Here is a 19,874-nt window from a genome sequence, read left to right on the forward strand (position 1 = left end):
AAGCATGGAGAAATAGAACAGAAAATGCTAGAAATACCCAGCAGGTCTGGCAGCATCTGTGGGGAGAGAAGCAGAGCTAACGTTTCATCAGAACTGGCAAAGGGTATAAATGTAATGGGTTTTCAGCAAGTAGAGAGGGGGTGGGTGGAAAAAGAGAACAAAAGGGAAGGTGTGTGATAGAACAGAGGGCCGGAAAGATTAACTGAAGGAGGTCATGGGGCAAAGTCAAAGAGAGTGTGCTAATGGTGTGGTGAAAGACAAAGCATTAGTGCAGAGAAAGTGTTAATGACATTATAATGAACAGCCCTAACCAAAAGCACAAATGTGAAAAAACCAGTAGGCAGGCACATGGTAAAAAAAATGATGAAACAAAATAAGATAAAAATAAAGAAGGGCTCTGAAAGTATTGAATTCAGTATTCAGTCGGGTGGGCTGTAATGTGCCTAATTGGTAAATGAGGTGCTGTTCCTCGAGCTTGCGTTGATGTTCATTGGAACACTGCAGCAATCCCAGGACAGAGATGTGAGCATGAGAGCAGGAAGATGTGTTGAAATGACATGCAACCAGAGGTTCGCAGTCACGTTTTCGGGCTGAGTGGAGGTGTTCCGCAAAGAGGTCACCCAATCTGCACTTGATCTCCCCAATGTAGTGGAGTTCACATTGTGAACAGCGAATACAGTACACTAAATTGAATGAAGTACAAGTAAATCGCTGCTTCACCTGAAAAGAGTATTTGGGGCCTTGGATAGTGAGGAGAGGGGAGGTAAATGGGCAGGTATTACACCTCCTGCGATTGCATGGGAAGGTGCCATGGGAAGGGGACGAGGTGTCTGGGGTAGTGGAAGAGTGGACCAGGATGTCGCGGAGGGAACGATCCCTTTGGAATGCTGACAGGGGAGGGGAGGGGAAGATGCATTTGGCAGTGGCATCATGCTGGATCCAGTGAGATGCCACTACCAAGCGCATCTTCCCCTCCCCGTCAGCATTCTGAAGGGATCGTTCCCTCCGCGACACCTTCGTCCACTCCTCCATTACCCCCGACACCTCATCCTTTTCCACAGCACCTTCCCGTGCAATTGCAGGAGGTGTAATATCTACTCTTTTACCTCCTCTCTCCTCACTATCCAAGGCCCCAAACACCTCTTTCATGTGAAGCAGCAATTTACTTGTACTTCTTTCAATTTAGTCTACTGTATTTGCTGCTCACAATGCGATCTCCTCTACACTGGGGAGACCAAATGCAGAAGATTGGGTGACCGCTTTGCAGAATACCTCCACTCAGTCTGAAAACATGATCCCGAGCTTCCGGTCGCTTGCCATTTCAACACACCTCCCTATTCTCATGCCCACATCTCTGGCCTGGGCCTGCTGCAGTGTTCCAATGAACATCAACGCAGGCTCAAGGAACAGCATCTCATTTTCTGATTAGGCATGCTACAGCCTACTGGACTGAACATCGAGTTCAATAATTTCAGAGCATGACTGGCCCTTTTTTATTTTTATTTTATTTGATTTTGTTTCATCATTTTTTTTTACCATGTGCTTGCCTACTGGTTTTTTCATGATTGTGCTTTTAGTTAGGGCTGTTCATTATAATGTCATTAACACTTTCTCTGCACTAATGCTTTGTCTTTCACCACACCATTAGCACGCTCTCTTTGCCTTTGCCCCATGACCTCCTTGTCAGTTAATCTCTCTTGCCCTCTGTCCTATCACACACCTTCCCTTTTGTTCTCTTCCCCCTCCCCCTCTCCCACCACCCGCTTTGCTTGTTTAAAACCTATTACATTTCTACCCTTTGCCAGTTCTGATGAAATGTCACAGACCTGAAACGTTAACTCTGCTTCTCTCTCCACAGATGCTGCCAGACCTGCTGAGTATTTTCAGCACTTTCTGTTTTTATTTCAGATTTCCAGCATCTGCATATTTTGCTTTTATTAAAGAATGGAGAATGTTGATTCTTCTGCATATCCATGGATGAGAAAAAACATCTAAAGGAATTCAGCAAATATAGATAAAGGAATAAATGTTTGGCTATCACTCTCCTGTAATCCAAATGAAAATGTTGTATGAGCAATGGGTCTTTAATTTCATCTTCAGTGTTTGTCTGAGAATGGAACCTCAGATTGCTTGATATTCACCCAGTTCTAGGTGGAAACAGAATCCCTTGCTCCAATTGTCATATGTTCTAAAGATACTTATTCTGGGAAGGGCATGATGGTTAGAACCAATGGGTACAGTTGTGTTCGGCGTTCTGTTGTGGAGAACAGGAGGTCAGTGTCTTATGTCTATGTCTCCTTCCATGCCAGCACCACATGTACTCAATTACTAAGTTTCCCCTTAGCCTGAAAAAAAGTCACTTGCTTTAGTATTGTCTCCTCACGCATGATTTCCAACTCTCTACAGTGAAGCAGCAGTTCTTCCATCTCCTCCAGTCTCCATCTTTCAACAAGTTAGCTGCCACCAAAACTGGTTGCTCTTCTGGTTTAGTTCAGCAGCCATTTAAGAACTGCTGCACCTCAGAATCCCCAACCACAACTGCTGCAAAAATACTTCATGTGTTTATGGTGGAGTAGTGTTGAGTATATTACAGATAAAGGAGGAGTGCCTGAATTGTCTAAGGACAAACTCTTTACAAAGCATTTTGGACTCCGTTTCAAAGCTTGATCTTGATTTTTATTTGTTTGCCAGTTGACGATATTTGAAGTACTAATGTTTCTGTCCCTCAGAAATGATACAGAAGGACAAATTTTCTGAAAGAGCAAATGAAGTTCGGAGAAGGCCAAGATTTATTTCTAAACAAGATGTGGAAAGAAAAATAGGGAGGTACCGAAAACACAATTAACTCTTAAGTTTAGCATGAATTCTTCATCGTTTGTAATTTTCGCGATTCAGCTTCAGTTTTCTTTGTGAGTTTAGTGCTCATGAAACTAGCTTCAGCATCAAGCACCTCCAGGGTAGGTATTGGAGGCTGAGTTAAAGGCAGCCTGATGTTTTGTGTACTCTGTCCCAGCGACGTGCCCTTCTTCCAAGTTTTCCAGCTTTTCCCGATATCTATCCCTGTTTTTCCAGGAACAGACCTATATGGTCAAAGTCCTTGAACACATTGTTGCCTCGCAAATGTCTGCATATTTTTCCTGTGCCTCCATATTTGAGTTTCTTCAGTCAGCCTTTTGCCCTTGCCGTACCACCACAATGGCCTTAATTAAAGTCACAAATTACATGAGAACAGAAAGTACTGGAAATACTCAGCAGTTCTGGCAGTATCTGTGGAGAGAGAAAAAGAGTTAACGTTTCAGGTCTGCGACCCTTCATTAGAATGGTCACAACTTACATATTCTGTAACCACTCAGCAGGTCTGGCAGCATCTGTGGAAAGAGAAGCAGAGTTAACGTTTCGGGTCACTGACCCGAAACGTTAACTCTGCTTCTCTTTCCACAGATGCTGCCAGACCTGCTGAGTGGTTACAGCATTTCTTGTTTTTATTTCAGATTTCCAGCATCCGCAGTATTTTGTTTTTATTACATGTTCTGTAACTGTGACGAGTACAGCATTTCTCCTTGACGTCTTTACAATCTTTGGCATGGTTGACTATTCCATTCTCTTCCAATACATCTTCTCTCCATTGTCGGACTTGCCTCACTTCATTCCACTCTTACCTTCCAGATCATGCCAGAGCATCTCAAGCAATGGCTTCTCCTCCTGTCCCTGTACTGTTGCCTGTGGAGTTTCCCATGGATCTAAACTTACACCCTTGTCTTTCTGGTGGAGGTACTGCCCCTCGATGGCATTATCTGCAGACATAGAGTCAGCTTCCACATTAAGAAAGTATGAAGAACTTGCAATAAAAGCAGAAAGTACAGGAAATATTCAGCAGGTCTATCAGCATCTGTGGAGAGAAAACAGAGTTAATGTTTCAGCAGTGGTTAGCACCGCAGCCTCACAGCTCCAGCAACCTAGGTTCAGTTCTGGGTACTGCCTGTGCGGAGTTTGCAAGTTCTCCCTGTGACCGTGTGGGTTCTCGCCGGGTGCTCCGGTTTCCTCCCACAGCCAAAGACTTGCAGGTTGATAGGTAAATTGGCCATTGTAAATTGCCCCTCGTGTAGGTAGGTGGTAGGAGAATGGTGGAGATGTGGTAGAGAATATGGGATTAATGTAGGCTTAGTATAAATGGGTGGTTGTTGGTCAGCACAGACTCGGTGGGCCAAAGGGCCTGTTTCAGTGCTGTATCTCTAAAATAAAAAATAAAAATTTAAAACATTTTTTTTTAAATGGTCAGTGACTTTCCATCAGGACTGACTAGGGCTAGGAATGTAATAGGTTTTAAGCAAGTGACAGGGGGGAGGGGGAAAGAAGGACAAAAGGGAAGGTCTGTGATAGGGCAGAGGGCAGGAGAGATTAAATGACAAAAATGTCATAGAATAAAAGGCAAAGGGAGTGGTGATAGTTGTAGTAAAAGAAAAAGCATTTGTCCAGCGAGAGTGTTAATGGCAGAATAATGAACAGCTCTGTCCAAAAGCAAAAACATGAAAAACAAGTTTAAGACCAGCACATGGTAAAAGAAAACAATCAAAATGTGAGCCATGCTCTGAAATTATTTAACTCAATATTGAGTCCGGAAGGCTGTAAAGTGCCTAATCGGAAAATGAGGTGCTGTTCCTCGAGATTGCATTGAGCTTCACTGGAACACCACAGCAGGCCAAGGACAGAAATGTGGGTGTGAGAGCAGCGTGCTGAATTAAAATGGCAAGCAACCAGAAGCTCGGGGTCATGCTTGCGGACTGAGCAGAAGTGTTCCGCAAAGCAGTCACCCAATCTGCATTTGGTCTCCCCAATGTAGAGGAGATTGCATTGTGAGCAGTGACTACGTATACTAAATTGAAAGAAGTACAAGCAAATCACTGCTTCACCTGGAAGTAGTGTTTGGGACCTTGGATGGTGAGGAGGTGGGAAAGGTGCGTGGGAAGTGGTCAAGATGACGGGGGTGATGGAGGAGTGGACCAAGATGCCACTGTGGGAATGGTCCCTTCGGAGTGCTGACAGGGGAAGATGTGTTTGGTGGTGGCATCATGCTGTAGGTGGAGGAAATGGTGAAGGATGATCTTTTGGATTTGGAGGGTGGTAGGGTGGCAAGTGATGTCAAAGGGAACCCTATTGCAGTTCTGGGCGGGCGGGGAAGGGGTCGGACACGGTCGAGGGCTTTGTCAACCATAGTGTGGGAGAATCCTCAGCTGACGGAAAAGGAAGACATATCAAAAGCACTGCTGTGGAAGGTTGCATTATCAGAACAGATACGATGGAGATGGAGAAGCTGGGAGAATTGAATGGAGTCCTTATAGGAGGCAGGGTGTAAGGAAGTGTAGTTGGGATAGCTGTAATAGTCTGTGGGTTGAAAATGGATATTAGTAGATATGGGAGTCGGTGGGCTTATAATGAATATTAGTAGACAGCCTATCCACAGAAATGGAGACAGACAAGTCAAAGAAGGGAAGGCAAGTGTCAGAGATGGACCATGTGAAGGTGAGAGAAGGGTGGGAATTGGAAGCAAAATTGATGAAGTTTTCCAGTTCGGGGCAAGAGCATAAGTGGCAGAGATACAGTCATCAATGTATCAGAAAAAGAGTTGGGAGGGGTTCTGAAAAGGACTGGAACAAGGAATGTTCGACATACCCCACAAACAGACAGGCATAACTAGAACCCGTGCTGGTATCCATAGCAACACCTTTTATTTGGAGGAAGTAAGTGGAGTTGAAGGAGATGCGAGAAGTAGTTCAGCCAGGATGAGGAGAGTGATGGTGGTTAGGGACTGGCTGGACCTCTGTTCAATAAGAAGTGAAGAGTCCTTAGACTGTCCTGGTGGGGGATGGAGGTGTAGAGAGATTGGATGTCCATAGCGAAAAGGAGGTGGTTAGGGCCAGAAAACTGGAAATTGTTGAAATGACATTGGACGCCAGAAGAGTCACAGACGTAGGTGGGAAGAGACTGGACAAGGGGAGAAAAATTAGAGTCAAGGTAAGAAGAAATAAATTTAGTGGGGCAGTAACAGGCTGAAACAATGGGTTTACCTGGACAGTTCTGTTGTGGGTTTTGGAAAGGAGGTAGAAGCGGGCTGTCTGGGATTGTGGGTCTATGAAGTGGGAAGCTATAGAGGGAAGATCTCCAGAGGAGATGAGGTCAGTGACTGTCCTGGAGACAGTGGCTTAATGTTCGGTGGTGGGGTCATGGTCCAGGGGGAGGTAGGAAGAAGTGTCTGAGAGTTGGCACTCAGCCTCTGCAAGGTAGTCGGTACGCCAGACAACAACAGCACCACCTTTGTCAGCAGGTTTAATCAGAATCTCAGGGTTAGAGACCGCGGTGCAGCAAGTTCAGATGGAAGCAGTTTAGAGTGAGTGAGGGGAGCAGAGAATTTAAGACGGGCGATGTCATGCCAACAGTTCTCAATGAACAGATCAAGAGCGGGTAAGAGACCAGAGGGAGGAGTACAAATGGAGGGAGAATATTGGAGTTGGGTGAATGGGTCCACTGATTAGGGGGAGGACTGCTGGCCAAAGAAGTGAGCCCGGAGGTGAAGGCAACGGAAGAAGACCTCAACATCATGCTGAGTGCAAAAGTCATTGAGGTGGGGGGGAAAGGGGATAAAGCTGAGTTTGATGCTAAGTATAGATCATTCAGCATCAGCAAGGGGAAGATCAGAGGGTATAGTGAATACACAGCAAGGGCTGGGATTAGAAGAAGCTATGGGGTCAGAGGGAAGTGAAAGATCTAGAGGGGCATTGGTTCCCATGAGCTGCTGGAGCTTGCGTTCCTGAACACCTGAAAGGAAGAGAAATGTTTTTTTTTAAAGTGTCGGATAAGACAAAGGATGAAATGAAACTGCAGAGCAGGACAGCTTTGAGAGAGGCTGAGTGGGTGCTGCTGGAGAAAGAGGATGAGTGTGTACCTTGGCGGTGCATGGCACTGAGTGTGGATCTCGGGACATGGTGAATACAGCAGTCTGAGGAACGTTGTATGTCTCAGAGGTACCTGTAATCCTGGATGGAAGAAGAAGAATTTATATAGCATCTTACACAACTTCAGGGTGTGCCAAAGCACTTTGCAGGCAATGTATGCTAATTGCACTCAGCTCTACCTTGCAGAGGCGGAGCGCCAACTCTCAGACACTTCTTCCTACCACCCCCTGGACCATGACCCCACCATCTCTCTTCGCTGCCTCTGTGTTATCAGTTGCTTGTCTGACATCCAGTCTTGGATGAGCTGCAATTTTCGCCAGTTGAATATTGGGAATACCAAAGCCATTGTCTTTGGACCCTGCTATAACTTTATAACTTTGCAACCAATTCATTCCCTTTCCCTAGCCACTGTCTCAGACAGAACTAGATTGTTTGACGTCCTATTCGACCCCAAGGTGAGCTTCTGATTCCATATAATCTCTATCACAAAGACTGCCTACTTTTACCGTGTAACATTTTCACCTTTGCCCCTACCTGTTGAAACTGTCATTCATGTCGTTGTCACCTCCAGACTCAACGGGCTAAATTTTAATTCCAGGATTCCAATCGTGACGTTGAGCTGAATTTCTTGGTGGGTACCTGGAGGTGGATATGGCGGGACCCTGGAGGAGATTTTTGAGGAGGCAGACAATTAAGAGGCTGCCTCCAGGGGCTCCAACTGAATAAGGATGGCAGGCGAGCTCCACAGCTGAGAGGGCCAGTGGGAATGCTCGAGGCTCCGGGTGTCTGGCAGCCCCACTGGAATAGATGGCTCTGCTGCTGTAGGCTCATGTTGGAGGCGCCCTCTGAAGACTTGTAAATGATACAAAATATACTGTGGCCACAGCTGCACGGCCATCATTGCAGAGGGGAAGCCATGCTGGGCTGCTTTGCAGGATGCACCTCTAGAACCCTGGCCTACCACCGGGAGGCCACCACCTTTCCATCTATTTCATCTATGGGCTCCAGTCACATTGAGGAGCATGTCCGCTGTCTGGAAAATTCAGACAGTGTGTGAAGAGTTCCCTTGATTGGCACTTTAATTGGTCTAATTGGCTACCTGCTGCTGGCAGCCAGGTAGCCATCACCTCCCAATCCCTCCACCCCTGCCCCCTCACCAGCACCCCCACCCCCTCCACTCCACCACCCCCACCCCCACCCCCACCCCATCACCCCCCAGAAACCTCCTCTTTGAAAATAGACCGGAGGCGGGAACGTGCCAGCAGACTGGCATGCTGGCCAGCAGTGATATATTGCCGGCATGCCTGCTTCCAAACCCACTTCTGCCTCAATGAAAATTCTGTTCAACTATTGCAATGCTCTCCTTGCCAGCCTCCCATCCTCAATCCTCTGTAAGTTTCAACTACAGTCCCACTCAGCTATCACCCTGTCCTAACTGATCTACATTGGCTCCTGGCTCCTGAACACATCACCTATACACGGGCTGATGGTTTCAATCTCCTTTCCAAAATAATCCCCATATTCTTCTCCTGATCGATATGTTCCAAGACTTTTCCATTCACATACTGTCACAACCTTCATTCCTTGCTCTCAAACAAATTATTTTAGATTTGCATTGACAACCCTATGTCTACATTTGTGTGTATATGTATAGGTTTTCTTCAACAGTTTTTAATAAGTACAGACTATATTTTGTGATGGAAGACTTAATAGGCAGATAATAGAAAATAATAGGCAGACTTTCGAAAGCCCCATGCCACAGGAGGGGCCTGATGTCTGATGAGCAGTATATTAGAGAGCCATGGTTTCATTGTCAACTATTTTACTCTTGTTAATGTTAATGGATGTAAAATCATGGACCGTGAAACCTCAATATTCCAATAAACCACTTGTGGTTTGCAAAGCCATGCCAGTGGCACAGGGCCTTGGAAAACTCTGCCTACAGTATTTACAGCTAAGAACATTTCCCTTTCAGAACATCATTATCTTAACAAAAGCTGATAATGTACATTAGAATGAATGACATAGAGGGAACTAAATGGACCAGTGACATGGCCATTGGAGCAAATTTCTCAGCTGGTGGAATTTCCAGTGATGTATTTTGATGGTGTGCGACCCTAACCTTTTCCCACATGGAATTCTCACGCGCACAATTTTCCATTCGACCTTAGAGCCCATGCTGTTTGCTGTCACATATTTTGTTAAATAGCTTCATTGGAATATTTAAATAAAACCTAAATGTATGAAAATTGGAATATACAGAATTTCCCATAAGTTGTGATGGGATTGTGCTGTGCACTGATTCCACCTTGTATCTGCAGTAGTGTAAAGAGAATTCCATATGCAAAAGAGTTTTCAAGAAGCAAAGGCATTTTTAATAAGATTTTTCTATTTTATTTCTCAATAGATTTTTATCTGATTCTTAATTTTTTTATAACATTTTTCTGTGTTTTATTTATTTCCTTGTTTTTTGCTTGTTTTGTTTTTTGTATTTTTCCATTATTTGGCATTGCATGTTTATGTGGAAAATCTGCAGGAAGTCCACTATTAAGTCAAGAATTTACAAAAATTAAGCAGAAAAGGAAATGACAAATGTGAAGCAGACATGTCAAAGAACACTCACAATACAAGTGTCCACTCCAACTTAGGAACAACAGACTATCTGATCAGAAACCACATTGTCCTGTGCTAAATGGCAGGAGAATTTAAAATGATAGTTGCATAATATTGATGGGTGAAGGGGTACAAGATGAAAGAAGGCATGTCAGAGAGATCAACAAGCAGTAGAAGCTGGGCTGCCTGCACCCATCATTACCACATCAACTATCAAGGTAATTTTACATGTACATGTGTTGGGAGGACTTCAGCCATGAGAAATGCATATTGGCAATTCAGGCCGACATTACCCACGATTACCCCTTCTATCTACTAGCCCTGTCACATCTACTAGACTGTCACCAAAAGCAAGAGACACTTTGGGCTATTGGTCAGCTCAGCGGTAGTTACACAGCTTTGCCACCAGCTGCAAAGACATCTGGAACCAATCTCTCACGCAGGGCCAATACTGCTAGTGACAACCTTTTTAAATATTGCAATAAATTTTGCCCCATAACTGAGACATTTTCTGTGTCCCACCATCCTCCCCACCCCCACCTCCATCTTTTGATGAGCTCCAGTACCAAATACAATAAGGTCAGGGTCTCTCTCCAAATTATCAATTAGGGCTAACTCCAAAAAATACCAGCAGGTCATCCCAGCAGAAAGTTGGTTGATGTTTAGCTTGTTGTGCTATGAAACCATAAAATTGACTCACAGTACCAAACTTTAAGTCTTGAGTTGAAATTGAAACCAGACATAGGAGATGCTGTGCTCTGATGGCCCTTAGGGTGAAATTAGCATAATGCATTCTCAACCCAGCTACTAGAAGCAGTGAATCACAATACATAACTCTACCTAAATTTACACTAAAGGAGAATTTTCTGATTGTGTGTTACTGGCAGGGAGTCTCTCCCAATAGCCTGGCATATAGAACCAGAGAACAGAGGAGACTCTTCACTAGACCAATCCAAAACTAATTCCAGTGTCATTCTCTCTACGTTATATCTTTCTCTTTTTCAAATATTTATCGACCTTTCCTTTAAAAGATGCAATGCTCTCTGCTTCAACTACTCTCTGTCTAAAAGCATTCCATGTTCCAACACTGAAGAATTTTCTCCTGTTCTCCCTCCTTAGTAATAATTTTAAATTGATAACCCATCATCACTGATTCACGAGCTATGGGAATTAGTCTTCCTCTATTTAATCTATTTTATCATTTACAGTAATAGAATAATATAGTTACTTTAGAGTTATACTGACTCCAATCCCCTGGCATTTTGCATATCTAGAGAGGAACGGAATATCTTGGTCAGATTCTCTGCTATCTCCCCTCTGCATGTGTTCCATAGACTAGTCTTGAGATCTCTTAATTAAAATGAATGATTGGAAAATCATGGGCAGTGCACCTGCAATATTGCGATATATCTGGCCAGTGGACAAGACGTGCACAGAAAATTACCCCTAATGTTTTTAGGTCTCATTCCGAGAGGTCATTCCGACTGTTGTGGAAAATTGGTGCACTAGTGTGCTCAAGATTGAGATTGTGCAGCAGGAGTTTTACTCCATATTTAACCAGCTTTGTACTTGATCTGGGAGTGTGAGGTAGGACAGTGCAGAGGAATCTTCACTCTACCTCTCTCCAATGTTCTATCTAGCCTGGGAGTGTTTGATGAAATTGATGTTAAAATGTTTACTTCTTCACCTATGACATCTATTCCACTGATGGCCAAATACATAAATGTTGCAAATATCTTGGATAATTCTCTGTGTGTAATATAAAATAAATTAAATATTTAGTATTCTTTACTTTTGCAACAGAGTTCAATTGGTACAAAGGCCAGCCAGTTCCTGTGAACCAAAAAACATTCCAGAAAATTGGGACAAATCAGCTTTGCCAGACGTGGGATATACGGTAAAAGTTTTTATTTGCTACATTACACAAGCAACAGGTTCTCATTTAATTCATTTGAGGACCAATTTACCAATTCCTGCTAAAAAGGAACTGTGACTTCTGTACAAGGTCCAGAATGTGTACTGCTGGAATAATGAGATGGCTTTCTCAGATGCTCCAAGGCTAGATCCTGAATATTATTATCTTGCACTCCCTATGGCTTGGGTTTTGCATAAAGGAATGAGATTAAAGGGGCCCCCCAGAATTAGGTCTACAGCTCACTATTGAAGGGATATGGTTACTTAAAGGCCTATGGGGGAAAATGTTAGAGGCCTATTAATGGCTTTAAAATTATTTTGAAAAGCTTTTAACATTTTAGAGGCTCATAGAAGGAAGAAATAACAACTAAGAACAAATGGGAAGAAAATCAAACAAATAGGGACAACACAGAGTTTGTAGGCAAGTGGCAGACTAATACTGCCCTGAATTTCTGGCTTGAGGGCTGGCAAAGTGGATGTGCTGCTACATGAATTGTTTGCAAGGAGGACCGCTCTGTTTGTAACTCCAAGATATCAGCCTGCATCATGCTTAGCAGGAAGTGGCAAGGACCAATGATGTGCAGGGCATAACAACAGCTGCAGGAGACAGCACACTTTAAGGAACCTGGTAGGTTAAGATGATCCAATACCTATTTACCGGGTAACCAGAAGATAATTCTTGTTAACTTGTTGCTCCTTTACTGCTTGCCCATGCCAAGCCCTCACACGATCTTAAAAATCTGTCATGGTACCTTATGTCTCTTCTATGTGTTTCACACATTAAAGCACTGGAACACAAACTGGTCCATTACTTGTAACCAGGATGTGCAGACATCAGTGACCCTCCCCCTGTACTTTAGGAAACACGCTGGATATTGGGCAGTTGTGTCATGTTGTTCTTTGTGGAAGAAGATAAAAATGCTGGTCATAATACCTAATACAACTGTCACCTGTTCGATCCATATATGGATAGTACATTAGCTGATATTTTTTTTAGTTTAGAGATACAGCACTGAAACAGGCCCTTCGGCCTACCGAGTCTGTGCCGACCATCAACCACCCATTTATACTAATCCTACACTAATTCCATATTCCTACCACATCCCCACCTGTCCCTATATTTCCCTACCACCTCCCTGTACTAGGGGCAATTTATAATGGCCAATTTACCTATCAACCTGCAAGTCTTTGGCATGTGGGAGGAAACCGGAGGAAACCCACACAGACACAGGGAGAACTTGCAAACTCTACACAGGCAGTACCCAGAATTGAACCCGGGTCGCTGGAGCTGTGAGGCTGCGGTGCTAACCACTGCGCCACTGTGCCACCCAAGTGCTAGCTAAGAAGGAACCACAGTCTATGATTTAATGGCAAGAAAATAAAGGACTGCAAGCCTGCCATTTCCAAGAGAGACTTCCCTGCTGGGAATGCTCAATCACAAAATAAATCCTACAGAACAAATCTTTATTTTAATATTATCATATATTTCCTGATGTTCTGGATTTTTTTTTGCAGCGTATTCAGCTCCCTCCATTCTCTGAGGAGTATAAGAAAATCCAGTCCCTCTTCCAAAGGAGCATGCAGTCCAGCAGAATCCAGAAAATTGACAGAATCCAAAACCTTGGACTCTGGGAAATATTTCAGTGGTTTGTAAAACACTATTGGATGTGACAATTAGTAATACTATCTATCTGCTTGAAACACACTCATATTAGACAAATATACATGATAGACAATAGCAAGAAGGGAGATTAAGAAGATTAAGAAAGCTTGAAAGAAGCTGGCAGTCAAATGGAAATAGAAAAGACTTTAGTAAGCAATTAAGTGAAAGGATGATCAAAGAAATGATGGTAGCACTTACATGTGAGATAAGGATGGAGATCGAAGCTTAACAAGTATTTTATCTCAGTTTATATAGAGCAAGGTGAAAATGGGACTGTTGGAATACCCGAGGAGCATGTGGAAGAAACACTGCTCAAGATAAATATTTAAAAGGAAACTGTATTAAAAGAGTTAGTGGAACTAAAAGTAGAAATCTTTGGAACTGTCATTTCTGACAAAGGATTGGAGAGTGGCTAGTATTACATGCTGGCTGAAGAAATAGGAAAGGAATAATTCAGGAAATTATAAGCCAGATCATCTTATCTCAATTGAAGATAAACATTTATGGGCGGGTTTTATGAATTTGCATTGGATATTTTTGTCTGGAGTGGACACGTTGGTCATCTGTTTTCTTGTGAATACTCGGAGTTAGGATTTATTATTTTGTGCTCATCCCCAGTTTCAAACTTTTGCATCTTTCATGGTTATCTCTGTGTCCTCTTGCTGTTGTGGTACTGAAACAATTTTTTGTTTACTTTGATGCTTGGCCTCAGTTGCTGCACTTCTTTAGAGGTGCAACTTCTTTGTTCCTCTGTTCAACCTTGTAAAGTGGTTTTGCATTTTCCCCTATACATCCTGATGTGCACCATCTCCTTTTCTCGTGTCATGCTTCCTTTTTACCTCACTTTCAATTTGATTGGTAATTCATTTAATGTCATGTTTGCTTGGTCTGAGCTTGTTAGTTTTGGGAATGAATTTATCCTGCATGCTTAGCCTTATGCCTTTAAAGGTGTTCCTTTATATATCATAGTCAGTCTCCTTTAAGTGCCCTTAATAAGGCTCATAATGAGCCTAATTGTCTACCCACCGTGTAAGGGTGGGTAGTCCTGTTGGCCCAAAAATCGCTTCAGCAAACTGCGCAGGAACTGGATTGAGAAACCAGCAAGCCGACCAACGCTGGTATTTTCAGGCCCCGTCCGCCTTCATTCCAGACCTCGGCAGGGCCTGACAATTCAGCACCTGATCTTAGATATTTTTGGCTCCCAGATCATGTTAAACTTACTTTAATGTAAGACTCAGTATCACAAACCCTTAATCATAAAGATTTTTAAAATTCTGCTGAATTGTATACAGGTCTAAAAACTGCCTTGTTAGAATGGATCAATTAATTTATAGGGAAAATGAACACCAGTAAGTAATTTACAATGCAGAAATTCAATTGAGGGATTAAAGTGGCATCATGCATTGTGAGAAAAGAATTACACCTTGCAGCTCATTTGATCATTTACTGATCAATTTACATGTCTTTTAGTCTTTACTCTTTCTAGTAATGACAATTCATATATATTCACAAAAACACATTTAATTAATCAGAAGTGATTTTTAGCTCTATTGAAATTTAGAATGCCTGTGGCTTGATGCAGAGTTTTGATAGTTCTTACAAAAGTAGGGTTTCTCCATGGCTTTGTGGCTAAATAGACTGTCCAGGATGGTAGTAAACTATGGAGATCAGGGAGGTCCAAGCTTCAATCACCCATCTCTTATGAGTTAATTTAACTGGAGCTGCACCAGAAGTGCTACATTTTATTTGGCCTCAGTGCTCCTGGGACATGAAAGGGAAAAAAAAATCAACCAGAGTTCCCAATTTCAATTGCTATCTAGTGATTTCTTCATCCCAGTGGAAAATTCAAGTGTATGCAGTCATTGTTTATGGATAGGATTAAGCTTGACTGCAATGCACCCACTGTTGAACAGATGCTAACCCTTCACTGTCTTGGCTCACACATAAATAATGGCCCACTTGGGTGAGTTACTAGAGGACTGCCAGCACCAATACAACTGTACCTCAGTATAAGTATCCTGCTTCAGACAAGGACAAGAGAAAACTAGTATACAAGAGTCCTACATACCTTGGTGAGGAACTTGACAATAATTGTAAATCTTTAAGGAAATGAAAATCAATCATACTCTAAAATAGAATGATCATTTTGGAAGTTTATGACTTATTAGTTCTTGTTGGCTGCTTTTCCAGTGCATTTACTGGTCTTTGTGCATATTGGTACTCAGGCAGAAAGAACGGTTGAGGAAAAAGAATGGTGCAAATAATGTGAACGAACAGTTCCTTTTTCATGGAATCACAGATCACTCGATTGTTGATGCCATTTGCTACCAGAACTTTGATTGGGGAAGCTTCGCACAGGATGAAACTACATATGGAAAAGGTAGGTTTTCTTTATTATTAAATTTCATGAAACAAACTACAAAAAATGCACTAGATACAGCAAATTCAGTGTCCTCGCCCCAATCAAATTGTAATTTTATTTTCACCTTCATGGTTGCTTTATGAGCCAACTTAGCTTCCAAATGAAGTAGAAAGGAAAAAGAGGAAATTGTGTAAAGCTATCTAAAATGATATGATACACTCCTGATCTTCCATGGCTCATTGAGTAAATGATGATCAATTCAGAGAGATTCCTGGTTTAATCTCTGTAATGAGTAAACTAATCTCAGTTGGGATGCTACAATTGGTTTTACAGTTCCTGGGCTAGGCAAAAGAAAGGTTTAGCTCTGGTTCCAACTCCTAATTACCAGCTGGTTGTGCATAAGGACAGAATTACTTTCTGCTTCAGCGTCCCCTCATTTGAATTGCCTGCTGAAACTTACTGTTAAGGCTCACTCAAAAACCGGTTATTTTGGTGAGATACTGGAGGACAGCCAGTTGCCTTGGAACTGTACTCCAGAATGAGTCAATACATTCAGGAGAGGAAAGGAGCAAAATAAGCTGGAAAATTACACAAAAACATCAAATCCAATAGGCTGATGAAAAATAGTATTTGTTAGGGGAACAGAATAGTGCAGTGGATTAGACAATGACCTTCCATCTGTGGAACACAAGCTTAAATCCAACCTGTCACAGATGGATTGAAAGCCTCCTCTGTATGATGGCTGTCGACATCCAATGTAAAATGCATTTGGGAAGTCTCTATTCAGTTCATTGTAAGCATTGTCTTAGCACAAAACTATTTCTATTGTGGCACTAGGGCCCACAGACCACAGTATGGCTCATGTGGAAATGGGTAAGTGCCACACTGGTGTAAGTAGGAGGTACTCTTCTGGGGGGTTGCATTTTTTCAGTAAAGCAGAAGGAACTTTACTATGCATTTAGTTGTGCTATACCTGACCTATACCTGACCTAGGAGTGCTTGAAGATGCCAGTGGCTGCCAGAAATGTGATGCATTCCATTCCCCAACACTAACACCCCTCACCTTGATGAGCATAATGATGAGGACAAAAACAGAAAATCAGTAATGTTATCACTGAATTGCTAACAGAAAGAATAGTGCAATCCAAGTCTACAAGGGGAAAGTGCTAACCCATTATCTAAGCAATAATGTAGGTTTAGCCCATTTAATTGCAGTAAAAGTTACTGTGGTATTTAATTATCATAGCTAATATTTGATGAATCTTTGGTACGTACAGCAGTTGTATAAATGACTATCTCTGATTTCTCTTGTTCCCCATAAAGGAAGAAATAGCATTTATACACTAGTGTGGTTCGACCACACTTGGAATATTGTGTTCAGTTCTGGTCGCTTCATTATTAGAAAGGATGTGGAAGCTTTAGAGAGGGTGCAGAGGAGATTTACCAGGATGCTGCCTGGACTGGAGGACATGTCCTACGAAGAAAGATTGAGGGAGCTAGGGCTTTTCTCATTGGAGCGAAGAAGGATGAGAGGTGACTTGATAGAGGGGTACAAGATGATGAGAGGCATAGATAGAGTGGATAGCCAGAGACTTTTTCCCAGGGTGGAAAGGGCTATCACCAGGGGGCATAATTTTAAGGTGATTGGAGGAAGGTTTCGGGGAGATGTCAGAGGTAGGTTCTTTACACAGAGAGTGGTGGGTGCGTGGAATGCGCTGCCAGCGGTGGTAGTAGAAGCAGATACATTAGGGGCATTTAAGCGACTCTTGGATAGGTACATGGATGATAGTAGAATGAAGGGTAGGTAGTTAGTTTGATCTTAGAGTAGGTTAAAGGTTCGGCACAACATCGTGGGCTGAAGGGCCTGTACTGTGCTGTACTGTTCTATGTTCTATGTCTATGTCCAATTTGTTGACATCATGATGACCCAAAGTTCTTTTTGTGAAGTGTAATCACTGTTGTAATGTAGGAAACATGGCAACCAATCGGCACACTGCAAATTCCCACAAACAGCATTGCAATTAATGACCAATAAAGGTCAAGGCTGTCACATTTATATACTTAACGTTCCACATGTACAAATAGAATCTTTCAGTATGAAATAACACACTTTGGTAAAATGAGCATTACCAACACTTCAAGATCTGAACAAATTAGTATGGCCCAAATACATGGGATATATAGTTCCTCAGATTCTGGGACCATTGGAGTAGTAGGAGGATACTGTTATTTGTGACAGGCAACCATCCAGCATTGAACAGTAAAGATGTAGGGATGAATGAATATTCTGGAGTCTTGCTTAATTGCCCTCAGGAATCCAAGTGTTTCATGCCAAACTTCCCTTCAGGAAATTTTAAAAAGGTGGGATAGAGATTTGTGGTGGGGAACATTATAAATGTTCAAAGGAAGGAAGGAGCTTGATGATTCAATTTTCTCCTTCCAACTTTTCTTTTAAGTCCTGAGAAGAAATTGTTTCTTTTCCATTCAGAGTTTGACAACAAATCATTTGTTCTATTCTGCAGGAAGGTACTTTGCCAAGAAAGCATCCTGCTCCAACTTTGATTTGTACTCAGATTCTACAACACACCTCAACATCATGTTCTTGGCAAGGGTGTTGGTAGGACAGTTCACTAAAGGACACTCAAGCTATCATCAGCCACCACCCAAAGATGTCGCAAGCCTCAATCTGTATGACAGCTGCGTTGACTGCACCGATAATCCATCTGTGTTTGTTATATTTGAGAAATATCAGATTTACCCAGAATATGTAATAGAATATAGTAATAATTTCATGTAGAAATCAAATGTTTCTGACAACCTCTATCTGTGAATGATATCTGATGATGTCTTATGATGAAAGCAATTGTTTCTGGTTTAACAGATGGATACGACTTGGGAATTCAATGCTTTCTATTTCTACTAATTAACGATGGACTTTGCAAGGCCATGCACCACCAGCAATGTTCACTCTAACTTTTAAATTGAGCAGGGACACGCACAAGTAACACATTTATAAAGCAAAGATAATTAAATCCTGATGGAATTATTACCTCCAGGCTGGGAACCTTAACCCATTCAGATCAGTTTAGTCTTGTTGGCATATTGTGGAAAAATAAAGACTCTCCAAGTATCACAGTTTGTATTGGAAAGTCAATGCATATCAAAAAATTGTATTATGATGCCTGCTATTTTCCAATATTTGCTGGCTGAATGCAAGGCCCTGCTGGTGTGTGTGCCCTCAAAATTTAGCCCTTAGTGTCAGCATAAATTGTTCCAAGGGTAGGTGTAACATGGTCTCCAGAAAGAGTCAAGTTACTCCAAAAATATATTTCACTCCAACTTTTATCTGAGAGCACAATCTTCTTCACTCAGTTCTTATGTCATTTTATATTCTCTCATTAAAGAAAGTAGCTTTAGCGAATTTAAAGAATCATTAATTTATCTAATCAGATAGAATGGAGACTAAAACATAACAAAGCATTAATTTGAACCACATCTTTGGTGCTGTGCTATTAGGTTTTTTAATTTGGGGAGAGGGAGTTACCACCTTTTACTGATCTTTAAATAGGTGTAAATAGGTGTTTCCTCCTCACCTATTTGTATTATAATTATGATTTAAGCATTAAAAACGTATTTGCTGTTGGAAATTCTACTGGTATTAAAGTGTGTTTAGAATATTTTGGTAGTTTGAGCAACCATGTCTTATTTGAAGTCCTTGATTCTATCTACTCATTCACAAATCTTGGATTGGTAATCTTATTTTTCTATAGACAGAAATTTTTGATCATCTCATTTCTTGAATGGTGATTGTAACAGTGAGAGTAGTGAGAATATTTCTCATCCATATAATGAGACAGGGTGCCAATAAAGAGGGCTATTATAATATTTTATTTATCATTGCAGCACCCTCAATATTTGTTTTCATGTTATTTTGATTTTACTGTCATTAGCCATGTTGAAGTCTGTACATAAATACAAACAAGAAATGCTGGAAATACTCAGCAGATCTGGCAGCATCTGTGGAGAAAGAAAACAGAGTTAATGTTTCAGGTCAGTGACCCTTCATCAGAACTGGCAGAGGCTAGAAATGTAATAGGTTTTAAACAAATAAAGTTGGGGTGGGGCAAGAGATAACAAAAGAGGTGTTGATAGGACAAGGTCACAGAGAATAACTGACCAGAAGTTCATGGAGCAAAGACAAAGTGTTAGTGCAGAGAGGATGTTAATTGACAGAGAAATAGAACAAAGCACAGACATGACAAAATAAGCAGTGAGTAGGCACATGGTAAAAAAATGAATGATGAAACAAAATGAAATAAAATAAACAAATAAAAAAGAAAAAATAGCTGAAAATAAAAAGGAGGGCCCGTCA

General features: G+C 41.9%; 1 protein-coding gene across 2 annotated transcripts in view; it reads left to right on the top strand.

The window, feature by feature from the left end:
- LOC137379605 (protein mono-ADP-ribosyltransferase PARP12-like) overlaps positions 1-19,487 on the top strand; it is a 101,842-nt gene extending 82,355 nt beyond the window's left edge. For both annotated transcript variants that reach the window (XM_068050669.1, XM_068050670.1), the window contains exons 8-12: positions 2,730-2,826; positions 11,367-11,460; positions 12,993-13,123; positions 15,366-15,520; positions 18,025-19,487. In XM_068050669.1, coding sequence (XP_067906770.1) covers positions 2,730-2,826; positions 11,367-11,460; positions 12,993-13,123; positions 15,366-15,520; positions 18,025-18,299 — 752 coding nt within the window. In that variant the 3' untranslated portion in view covers positions 18,300-19,487. The remainder of the gene's footprint in view (positions 1-2,729; positions 2,827-11,366; positions 11,461-12,992; positions 13,124-15,365; positions 15,521-18,024) is intronic.
- The last annotated feature ends 387 nt before the right edge of the window (positions 19,488-19,874 follow it).

The sequence above is a fragment of the Heterodontus francisci genome, chromosome 18 (genome assembly GCF_036365525.1).
Source record: "Heterodontus francisci isolate sHetFra1 chromosome 18, sHetFra1.hap1, whole genome shotgun sequence".
NCBI classification, from domain to species: Eukaryota; Metazoa; Chordata; class Chondrichthyes; order Heterodontiformes; family Heterodontidae; genus Heterodontus; species Heterodontus francisci.